This window comes from Myotis davidii, unplaced genomic scaffold (genome assembly GCF_000327345.1).
Source record: "Myotis davidii unplaced genomic scaffold, ASM32734v1 scaffold1185, whole genome shotgun sequence".
NCBI lineage: Eukaryota > Metazoa > Chordata > Mammalia > Chiroptera > Vespertilionidae > Myotis > Myotis davidii.
In genome coordinates, this window is record NW_006296007.1 from 578,228 (window position 1) to 590,743 (window position 12,516).

At 38.2% G+C, this 12,516-nt stretch overlaps 1 protein-coding gene across 1 annotated transcript in view; it reads right to left on the bottom strand.

Annotated features, from left to right (window-relative positions):
- Window positions 1–7,007: 7,007 nt before the first annotated feature.
- The window catches only part of ZNF215 (zinc finger protein 215), a 6,967-nt gene continuing 1,458 nt past the window's right edge, over window positions 7,008–12,516 (bottom strand). The window contains exons 3-5 of the mRNA XM_015568603.1: window positions 11,277–11,409; window positions 10,852–10,947; window positions 7,008–8,052 (exon numbers count right to left, since the gene is read on the bottom strand). Coding sequence (XP_015424089.1) covers window positions 7,205–8,052; window positions 10,852–10,947; window positions 11,277–11,409 — 1,077 coding nt within the window. The 3' untranslated portion in view covers window positions 7,008–7,204. The remainder of the gene's footprint in view (window positions 8,053–10,851; window positions 10,948–11,276; window positions 11,410–12,516) is intronic.

Sequence of the window (12,516 nt, forward strand, 5' to 3'; positions counted from 1 at the left end):
AGGGGGGTAAGAGATCAACCAAAGGACTTGTATGCATGCATATAAGCCTAACCAATGGACATAAGACACTGGGGAATAGGGGAGGCTAGGGGACTGTCTAGGGTGGGGAAAAAAATGGACACATATGTAATACCCTTTGTAATAAAAAATAAAATTTGGAAAAAAAAAATTATTAACATAAAACTAGAGTAAAATCCATAAGTATAAAAGAACCTCTAAGATAAAAAGAAAAATATATAAAATTGAAGGACTACAGGGAAATTTAAAATACTATACCAAAGTAAAAGGCAATAAGGAGCAGAATTGACACTGCAAAATATCAAATACTGTAATGAATAAACTTGAGATCTTAAATGTATAAATAAATGATAATGAAATGGGAACAATGAGAGAAAAGATAAGCACAGAGAATAAAGATTCTAATGTAAGAAAGGTGTTTCTAAGGAAGATAAAAGAACATTTGGAATAGAATCAATGATCAAAGAAATTATTCCTGAGCTAAAAGTATATAATCACTAGATTTTTAGGAGTATAATAAAAACCATGCTTAGAAATGGCTCAGGAAAAAGCAATGCAGAAAGAAAAATGCTGGTTATCTACAAAATCAAAAAGGAAGGATGGATAAAGACTCGGCAATAGTAAATGTCAAAAAGACAATGGAACACTACTTTTGGAACTGAGATTAAAAATATCTGTTATCACTACAAGTTTTTGAAAAATCAACTACATTTTTATATGTACAGATTGCAAACTAGACAAACAGAAAACATATGTGCTTTTTTTAAACGAGCTCATGAATGTGAATGGTAAAAAGGACTTGTGATGAGCACTAAAATTAGTTAAAAATGCCATAAGTCTGAATAATTGTTAATTTGTTTACAAAACTTCAAAAATTTTAAATAATTATGCAAGAAAATTAATATACAAATGCTAAGTATAAAAGCAGATTACATATAAAATTTGGGTGGGAAAATTGTCAGATAAAATACTGTTGTTTAAATTTCAGGTATGCATGAATAATTTTTCAGTATAAGTATGTTCCAAATATTGGGTGGGAGTTATACTAAGAAATTATTTGTTTATATGAAATTCAAATTTACTTAGGCATCCTGTGTTTCTATTTGCTAAATCCAGCACCAATGGGGAAAGGGTTGCAAAAGAAAATGCGTTACATTTTTGATGATTTTTTTCAAACCTCACCGAAGGAGTGACGGGAAAAAAAAATCAATTTTTTTCCATTGATTTTTTTTTTTTTTTAGAGGTAGTGGAAGTGAGTGGGGAGCGGGAAAGACAAAGAAACATTGATGTGAGAGAGACACATCAACTGGTTGCCTCCCATATGTGCCCCCACCAGGGTGGGGATCGAACCTACAACCCAGGTACTGCCCTTGACCAGGAATCCATCTGTTCAACTGATAAATACTGATTTATTAATATAAAAAAGCCTAAAGTTCAGTAGGCAAACAAAAAGGAGTGTCTACAATATGTCTTTATAAATTAAAATGAACTATAATTAGACCCAATTAGTGTGGGTAAAAATATAAAATTCAATAGTTTTTTAAACTCTTGCAATTTTCTGTTGATCATGGAGAAGCATTAATGAAACTTAAATGAAGGAGCAACACTATTATTCTAAAAAAATGACTTTAACAACCCTGTGGAGACTGAATATGTTGGAGAGTGAGGGGAAGAGAATGAACAAGAATGGACATTACCAGACCATTGGAGCAGACAACTAAGGTGGCATCAATGAGTTTTGATAGTACGAGGCAGTTTCCTTTTTTAGTTGTTTATTTTCCTCTTCATTAGGGTGCTCACCAGAGTAAATTTGGTAAATATATTCACTAAAAAACCGTGGTTAAAGGTGGTATGAAAAGCCATTGGAGTGTTTTAAGTGACATGATCTAACTTTAAATTTTAAAAGGCTCACTCTGAATGCTGTGTTAATAATTGACTGAAGGTAGAGGCTAGGAATAATGCAGGGATTCTAATGAGGAGGTACTGCAGTGATGCCTAAGATGTGTTTACATAGTGTTAGCAGTGGAGATGAGAAAAATCAAATTTTGAGTATAGTTTTTGAGTATGCTGAGTATATCAGAAGGTAGTTTTAAAACTGGATTTTAGTATTTTATTTTTAATCCTCATCCAAGGACATGCTTATTGATCTAGAGAGAAGGGAAGGGAGGAAAAGAGGGAGGGGAGGAGAAGAGAGAAAGACGGAGAGAGAGAGAGAGAAAAAGAGAGAGAGAGAGAGAGAGAGAGAGAAATATACAGTTTTAGGAATAACTACAGCCTAGTGGTTAAGAGGCTGCCAGAGCTCAGATCAGTTTTTATGAAGACAGTTTATTTCCACCTAATGTCAACAAACTTTTATAATACATTGAGTCAATAAAAACTCAGAGTAATGCAGAGTGTCAGCAGCAATCCTAGTAGGCCAAGAATCAACACCAGGCAGATCCTATCAGATATGCCCACCAAAGTAACTGATTAAATCCTAGGATATGCAGAGGCCAAATAATTATACAATCCAGTCCAAAAGGTAAAACAAGGGTGTGTTTTTGTTCATCTTCACAGGCCCTAGAAAGTTAGAATACATACAGGCCACCATGAGTCATGTGTCTTCCACCAAACATTAAAATTAATTGGCAATGAGTCAGAACATTAACAGTCTGAGAAAGTTTCCTGGTGAGCAGTGAAAGGCACACTGGCTGAAGTAGTTTAAGAACTTGTTGGCCTTTTATCTTTTACTGATGGTATAGAATTAGGATAATTATTTGACCTCTCTTAGCTATAAATTAAAGGGATTTAAATAATAGGAGTCCTAACTAAAGTCCCTCTCTCCTTTACCTCTAAAAACCTGCCTGCCACACAATAAAGTATTCATTTTCACAGCATAATGATTCTAGGAAATCTTCTCAAAAGTCCAATGTCATTCTAATTTCAAAATCACTTCAAGAAAGGTCCTATTAAGCACACTCAATATCCAGAGAAATTCTGTCTCCAAGACACCAAGCTTAGAGGCCCAGCAGGAAAATTTCACCATGTCTTCAGCACCAACTGGCAAGCGTTTTTCACAGTGCTGGAGACTAGAGGTCATTGTGCACTCCCAACAATAATCGAAGAGAAGCTCCAAAGCTAGAATGGTTACCCAGGTTTATTGGGAGAAAGACTGCATTGCCCACTACCCAGCTGGTGGAACGCTACTGCGCTGGCAATGGAGGAGGTCTCAGCCCTGACCTCTCCACCTACACTCCACTTCCTACCCTGAGGCCAGCCCCACCCCGCCCACGTGGGAGGTGCTTTCCAGCTGGCCTGAGCTCCTGAGGTTACTTGGTGTAGGAGTTCCCTAGGGGTGGACTCTGGTTTTGTGGGCGCCATGGCTGGCTTTTGAGCCTTCCAGCCTGCCCTGCCCTCAGATTGAAGGGGCTGCAGAGGGCGAGAGAGGATTAGACTTGACTTATTTTGAATAATAGGCTGAAGCTACGGATTGTAGACACACATCCTGGAGGTATCCCAGGTGAGCTCTTCAGACTGTGGGAGGGACTGCCATTAGACTCTTCCTCTCCAGCTTTCTCACCCATCTGCCCTTACCCGGGAGAGGAGCACGGAAAAGGAGTCTGGTGGACAGGGAGCCCCTCACAGCCAGGGCTTAGGTTAGTAGGCGGCTTTGCTCCATCCCCAAATGCAGATTCTTAATCATCTTGGATATCTTGCCCAGATGCTGGAGGCTTAGTTTGCCAAATCTGGTCTCTGGAATCCTGTGCCTCCACATCATTTGTCTAGCACAGTGGTTCTCAACCTTGGCTGCACCAGGTGATTCTAATGTGCAGCCAAGGTTGAGAACCACTGGTCTAGTATCTGTCACCTTGTGTAATGTTTTCTGACAGGTATTAGTTCCTTGAGTGTCTCCAGCTTTTAGCGCAGTGTTGACATACTGTAAATGTTTAAGGGATGGATGTTGAAAAGACAGTATCACCATAACTTCACACATCTTCAAATGATTCCAAATACATTGAGAATTTTTTTTTTTTTTTTAGAATTTTGGAGTTTACAGCAAAGAATCCATTAAAATGTTTACAGACATCCCATTGAGAAACATATTCAGTTGCTTTTATATGAAAACTGATTCATAGGAGAGAAACCTGACTGAAAAATCCCCTTCCTCTTTAAACTATAGAACTCTTTTAATAATTACTATGTTCATAATGAATCTGATAAGAAATAAAACTCGAAAACAGCATCAAGCAAGTCATGTACATTCTGCCGGTAGTCCTCATGTCAGCTTATGTATTATCCACTAAATAGGGAGCATTATTTTGGAATCCAAATAAATAGTAGCTGATGCAAACTATTTAGATATTCATTGATTCCAAAAAGCTATATATTTTCACTCAGAAGTCAAACCACTGAGATGTTACCATTTTCCACCCACGATGTAAAGAAAATTCTTATGCTTGGAAGCTTAATATTCTGATAGCCTCTTCCCTCAACCATTCTATCTCCTCTCCTTTTCTTATTACATGGTTTCTTCCATGATGTGCATATATTAGTATCAGAGACCAGATATCTTTGGTTTTACCTTCCAGAGGGCAAAAGCTGCCTTTTGCTTTCCTGTTGTCTCCCAGTAAGGCACATACCAACCAGTACTCACCTTAGACTGTCAGGAAACTAGTGAATATACCTGTAGTTTTTGCTAGGTTGTGTTGTTTATGAAATAATTGCTTTGGTCAGGTTAGTATCTGCTATACTTAGTAAGACTACATTCATATGCAAACACACAGACACTCATACAGATCCAGATTTTTCAGAGTATTTATTACCACAGGATTTTTGAATAAAAATATCCATAGTTTGTATTTATCTTTGAGTAGGCCTACAAGAGTTGTTACCGTTCTTTTCTAGTTAAAGGGTAGGAAAAGTAGAGATAAGTCTCCTTTTGAAAAAAAATTTCAAACCATTTCACAATTGAAAATATATTAACCTAAATGGTGGGGGTAGGATGGAATCTATTCCCATTTAAAAGTGTTTGCTATATTTATGATGAATTCTGGTGCTGAGATTTCTTTCACAGAATCATGTTTGACTCTTAGAAAACCTACTGAGTATGCACTGTTGGGGAATCCTTCATCCTTAAAACTATAATTTATTTCATTTGATGCTTTGGAGGGTTAGTTGCTTAGCCAGCCTACTGCTTCTTTGGTAGATTGTAATAATTGATGGCTATGATTTTTGAGCATTTATTAGGAGCCACTTTGTTAAATCATTAAGCTCCAATAATAATATTAAAACCATACATTTGCATTTAACTTGCAATTCTTATACTTAATAAGTGCTATAGTATCTCATTTGAACTGCACAATAAAAATGTATGCCAAGTATCCCTATTCTCAGATGAAATATTAGAGTCTCAAGTTAAATAACTAGTTATAGGACAAATTATTGGCAAGTCCAGGATTAAAATCTAGAAGTCTGACTTGCCATATATCTTAAGACTCTTTAAGTAGAAGTGTTTTATAAGAAGCATTTTCATCAAAAAAAATGAAAATAAGAACATTTTTCTTTTCTCAGTTTTGGTCCTTAGCCACCAAACTCATTGTCATATATACTTAGAGATATCTCTTACATTTTCCTCATTAGAGTGGTACTTACAAAATAAACTTTATAATCAATTTGTGAAATAATGTTCTCAATGAAATATTTGATTAGAATTTTTTTTAGTTTAATGTGGGAGGATTCAACATCTCCACAATAGCCTTTTTATCTAGAAACTAGTGGCCTGGTGCATGAATTCATGCACACTGACAGGAAATTAATTAGAGGAAATATTTTAATATCGCTATTTGCCCTTTCTCTATAGTAGAAGTGTCAGAGATGAAAGAAAATTAGTAAAATGTAGATGAAAATAATATAGAAATAAAAAACAATTACAACATGATATAACGAATATTTTCCATGAAATTTTTACTATTGGAATCATTTATCATTAATTTTTTTAAATATGCCGGGTATTCTGGAAAATGTATATCATTTGGACAAACTTTGTCTTTGCTACAACATCAAGTAAATTTTCCATCAGATGGTTTTTCATTGGAGAAATTTAGGGATAGGCAAAATTGACATGTAACAGTCATTCCACCACTACTGTGTTCGATAATTGCATCCTCATTTACCTCATTTTCGCTATGAAGGCAGTTCCTACCAGTATCGGTAGTACTTGTCAATGACTGTTCTTCAGACATGTCCTGTCAACATGTCACTTTTTTTCAGCTTCAGAGGTACATTGTGGCAATAGTTGGTCTTCAGACATATTCTGTTGACAATTTCGGCTTCAGAATGTCAACAAAAATATGATGTCATTACCTGGTGCCCACAGCCACTGTTTGCAGGCTGGGCTGGGCTATGGGCCGCATTTTGCACCATGGCAGCGTCGGCTGCGATTTGGTGGGTTGTTTCTCCGAGGTGGTGGCAGGGCCCTTGTCCCACTTGAGGGCACATTATTGACCTTTAAATGTTTAGGATAAATGATAGACCTAGGGCTATGGATGTCCTCCAGCCTAGATCCCAATGAATACTTTTTAAAAAATTCGTATCTTAAAAAAATACATGTAGATTAACAACAATACATCCACCTCCTATTGCAGTTGATTACCCTTTTCCAATTGTAGCCCCCACTGAGCACCAGGGCAGCCAAAGATATTAATTGGGGTGGAGTAATTGGCTATCACTGTGATCTTTGCCATTACTTCAGAGAGTTCAGTCCTTAGAAATGTCCTTCTATTTTCTCATGATCTCCTGGTTACTTGTGACCTTCATATTAAGAACTGAAAGTTTGAGTTTTATTAAATATCAACTCCAAGGATATTGCTTGGCTTCTCCTTAATATGGACTTCCTCAATAGATTAGGTCCTATTTATGAACTAGAGAAAGATGATGGTAATGAACATTAGAATAATGATAGGTAAAACACTTGTATGGTGATATGTTTAATTCCAAACTCTGTGGTTTCATCTGGGAGCCAGGAAAATCTGCCTGAGATTTCTATCCAATAACAGATTTCCCTCCAGTATTAATTTTGTCATTATCAATTAGAGAATAATCTCTGATAAAGTTTCTTTTTTCCATTTGCATTTTCATAGGATTCCTTCCAGCATAAGTTCATGGATGTTGAATGAGTTCTGCACTATGACTAAAGGTAATATTACATTTACTTGTTATAGGACTTCTCTTGAGTATGAAGTTTTTGGTGTTTAATAAGGTTTGAATTCCTGTTGAAGGTTTTCTCACACTTGTTACATTTAAATGGTTTCTCTCCGGTATGAATCATTTGATGTCGAATAAGTGAGGAGCTCCGGCTGAAGGATTTTCCACAGTTAACACATTCATAAGTATTATCTCTAGGATGGAGACTTGGATGTTTATTACTGTCTTCACTCTTACTGAAGACTGTTTCACATTTATTTCCTTTGTAGGCCTTTACTTCTGGATGACCTCTTTGATGCTTACTAAGGTTTGTTCGTCGGTTGAAGGATCTCCCACATTTACTACATTTATAGGGTTTCTCTCCTGTGTGAATGATCTGATGTCGAACAAGGGATGAACTCCGGCTGAAGGCTTTCCCACACTGAAAACATTCATAGCAACTCCTTGTGGTATGACTTTTTGGGTGTTGAATATCTGTACTCAGGCTCAAGGCATTCCCACATTCATTATATTCTGAATGTTGCTTTCCTAGTAAGTCAAAATTAAATTTGAAATTAGTTTTAAACTTATTGCACTTCGGGGACCCCTTGCTCATAGGAACTCCTTGTTGACTATCAAAAACTGAGTTAACTGACTTAACATCAAAGCTTTTCTTATTTTCACTATATTCAAAGTCTCCTTCCACAGTATCAATTGTCTTATGAATGAAAGCTTCTTGTGGCAAATGTATGTCCCAGTTCCTATATAACCAATCATCACTTTTCCAGGCACCTAGAGAAGGAGGTCTACTTTGGGTCAGTGTTGTCATTATCTCTCCATGGAATGATTCTGCTCCAGAAATTCTCTTTGAAACTGAATCCTGATTTTCTGAAATTATTTGTGTGTCTGAAAAGAAATAAAAATTCCACAAACTAGAAGAAAAAAAATTGCTTAATTAGGAAAGGAAGGCTAAACCATATAAGGGGATATGCATATTTTATGCATCTTAAACACAGAATACAATGAAGTAAGGCTAGAAAAGAAGAATTACAGAATAAATGAGATAAAAATATTAAAAAGAAGGTTTAGAGATCAACATGGAAGAAAGAGCATTTTACAGAAATGGGATCCAAAAGATAACTGAGGGAGAAGATATAGAAAGGAAGAAACAGAGTAATTTGCCTATCAAATTAATATAGATTTCGGGTAAAAAAATACCTAGTGTTTGCCAGAGTGATAAAACAAAACAGATTCAGAGAGACAAAGAACAAACTGATGGTTGCCAAATGGAAGGGGAGCTGGGGGGCTGGATAAAAAGTTAAAGGAAGTAAGTAGTACAATAAGTAGTTACAAAATAGTCACAAGGTTATAAAGTAAAGCATAGGGAATACAGTCAAATCATCCTATCTAATAAAAGACAAACAGGGTAATTGATCATACCTTCGCTACGCTTCCCATTGGCTAGTCAGGGTGATATGCACATTAACTGCCAAGAAAGATGGCGGTTAACTGCCAAGAAAGATGGCGGTTAATTTGCATGCGCAGGCACAATGATGGGAGGCGAAAGGGGAAGGACTGAAGAACAGTGATCGGAAACCCAGGCGACAGGCAAGAGCCTTTGCCCTGCCCCCTGGCCCTGGATTGGAGAACTGGGGTGCCTTTGCCCACCCCAGCCAGTGATTGCGATCAGAAAGCCGGGCCGCAGGCAAGGCAGCACCCCTGGGACCCAGGAGCCCCTTGCCTGCGGCCTGTGATCCTGATCACGAAGGCTTGGAGGCGGCTCCCACCTGGGGCCCGTGAAGGCTTGGAGGTGTCTCCAGCCAGAACAGACATGGACAGAGACAGGGGGCTGGCCTGCAGCCTCCGCAGCTGAGCGCAGACCCGGAGAGGAGACGGTGGGCCTGCCTCCCGCAGAAGCAGAACAGGTCCCTTCCACCTCCCATGGAATCTGCATTAGTCCCTCCATGCTCCAGCAGAAGTGGCGTGACTCCCTCCCACCTCCCAAGGAGTCAGCGCGGCTCCCTCCTGCCTCCGGTGGAAGCAGTGCAGCTCTGGACGGTACACTGTGGTTCCTGCCAGCTCCCTTGGAAGAAGTGGGCAGCCTACTGTGCAATATTGCGCAATGGGCTACTAGTCCTATATAATAAAACCCTAATATGCAAATTGACCAAATGGTGGAATGACTGGTCGCTATGAACTGACCACCAGGGGGCAGACGCTCAACATAGGAGCTGCCCCGTGGTGGTCAGTGCTCCCACAGGGGGAGCGCCGCTCAGCCAGAAGCCAGGCTCACAGCTGGCAAGTGCAGCGGTGGTGGCGGGAGCCTTCGTCGCAGCACTAAGGAGCAGTGAGCTGAGTGGTAGGAGCGGCAAGCAGGCAGGCGGTAAGGAGTGAGGGGTTCTGGACTGCAAGAGGGCATAGGCCAGGCACGAATTTTGTGCACCAGGCCTCTAGTATTGTAATAATTATGTATGGTGCCAGGTGGGTACTAGACATATTGGGGTATCGATTCTTAAATTATATAAATGTGTAATCACTATGCTGTACACCTGAAACTAATATAAAATAATATTGATGTGAATAAAATGCATCTTTGGACATCTCCCTAAATACACACACACACACACACACACACACACACCACTTCTTTGGTGCTGAAGTTCCTCTTCTAATAAGGTATACTACAGAAGTCAACACATAGCCTGAAAAATTGGCAATAACCTAAATGTCCAATAGTTGTGGTGGCAGGGAGGAATGGTTGGATATACCGATACATGTATGTGATGGAATGTTATATGTGAATTAGAAACCAATTTTTGTATTTAGTGAAATAGGCAATTGTGCACGATATCATATTAGGTAAGAAGAGCAGAATATATATAATGACATATTCCTGATAACCCCAATTTTGGAAAAAAGAAACTGTCACAAGCCACAAAAATACATTAACATAAACAAAGAAAATGGCTTAAGAAAAAAAAACCCCACAAATGTTAATACTACACAGCTCTGGGTAGTGAGGTAATGAAGTGAGTTATATCCCTCATTATAGAAAAGTATATTCTATACTTACTAAAATATATATACAATAATTTATAACTTCTCAAAACCAAAATGTTAATAAGAATAAATTATGATGAGGGTAGGGACTTAAGGCACAAGTTAAGGAGTTATATAGTTAAAGAAAGGAAAAAAATTGTAAGAATATTGAAGCCACTCTAGGATAAAACAGAGTTTTCTGTTTTCTTAAAAAAAAAAAAAAAAGAAAGAAAGAAAAAGAAAAAACAAAGAATACCATTTAATGAAATGATGGTGAACATTCATTTATATAGCATTTACCAAGTGTCAGGCACTGCTCTAAGTATGTTCCACATATGAATACATTTCATCCTCACAGTAAAGTGGAAGTAGACACTGTTATTCACTCTCTGTTACAGATTAGGAAACTGGCAGATAGGCCACACAGTTTTAAGTTCTAACCCATAACACACTTTTGCCTGTCCACATAAGAAAAAGAATCTGTGAACAAAAAGCAATGATGACTTTTTTTCTTCAAAGTTTAGGTGGTTTTGTCATCACCTCCCCAACTATCAACCAAAGGCTGGGTTGTACAATGGTAAGTTTAACAAACAGAAGCTTTTTACAAATGCCTCATATCTGCCTGCTTCTTACCAAGTATGGCTGTTCTTGGGATTTCTTGCTCCATTATCCATCCTTTTATCTTACTCTCCAACTTGGGGACCTCAGCTGGTTTGGAAAATAGAAGCTCTGTTATGGGAAAAATGAAAACAACACAATAAACAAGCATACATGACACTCCAGACCGTTTTAGAGGAAAAAGAATTTCATCCCACCATAGTGTTCTAAGAGCTGTTGAAAGATTAGGCCAGAATCATCACACACCTGTGAATTTCTAAAACTCTACATCAGAAAGGACTTTCAGACACATACAGCAAGAAAATCTGCTGTTGTGCCAAAGAATATTAGGAAATCTGAACCTAATCCCAAATGCCCTTAATCACTTCAGCAGTCCTATAGTTTTATCAGTAGATGAAGAGATTATTAATGAGCAGAGTAGGTAAGTACATAGAAGCCACCTTTACGCAATGAACTGAGGTTCCTATAGTTCTCCAGCATCACATCCCTGTACAGGTTCTTTACAGCAGAGTCCAATTGCTCCCACTCTTCCGCGCTGAATTCCACAACCACATCTTTGAATGTCACTGGCTCCTAAAACATTAAGATCCTTTTTAATCAAAGATCACTCCAAAAATATTACTAGAGGAGAAATAAATTTGGAAAGAATACGGGAGGTAGCCAGAATATACAAAAATTGATAGGTCAATGTTTGGAGTTCTAAAGGATGAAGTCGTGTTATATTAGGGATCTATCAACTTGGAACTTTGTGAGGGCCACAAAAGGAAAATTAGACTAGCTTACGTTTTGCTGGAGAAGAAAAAAACGGTTGGGATAACTGTGGAACAAAAATTATTATAGAGTATAAATAGTTTACATAAAAGGAGTTCAGAGCACAAAGAGTTGAAGGTAGATTTGAGGGAAATTTATAATGAAGATATAGGCTTCAATAGCAGAAAAGGTAGGGCATTTTCTCCAATTGAGAAACCCAGCCTGCTAACCTCAGTTCTCACAGCCTACTGTTAGCTTGTCGGACAGGCCTTTCCTGATTACCCAAAGTAGACATTCTCTTAATCAGTCTCTACTGCATTATATTTCTTTCTTTTCTTTGTAATTATTATTCCTGCCTGCAATTATCCTTTTAAAAAATATGTTTTTGCTGATTTTAGAGAGAGGAAGGGAGAAGAGGGGGAGAGAGAGAGGGAAAGGGAGAAGGGTAGAGAGAGAGACATCAAAATGAGAGAGAAACATGGGTCGGCTACTTCTTGTATGCACCCAGACAGGGGAACCAACCAGCAACTTGGGTATGTGCCCTGACCGATGCTCAACCAACTAAGCCACACGAGCCAGGGCTGCAATTAGCTTGCGTTTGCCTGTCTGCTTTGACCAGAAATATAATCTCCACAAAGCCAGGGTTTTGTTTCATTCACTGTCATAAAAAAGTGTGGCATATTAGGCCCTGTGTAAACAGTTCTTCTTCTTTAAGATTTTTGTATTAATTTTTAGAAAGAGAGGAAGGGAGAGAGTGAAACATCAATTGGCTGCCAGGGATTGAGCCCACAACCCAGCATGTGCCCTGATTTAGAATCAAACTGGCAACCTTTGGAGCATGGGATGATATCCAGCAACTGAGTCACACTGGCCAGGGCTGCATCAAACCTTTCTTAAAAGGGCCCTCTTACTATCAACAGTTGTTGAATT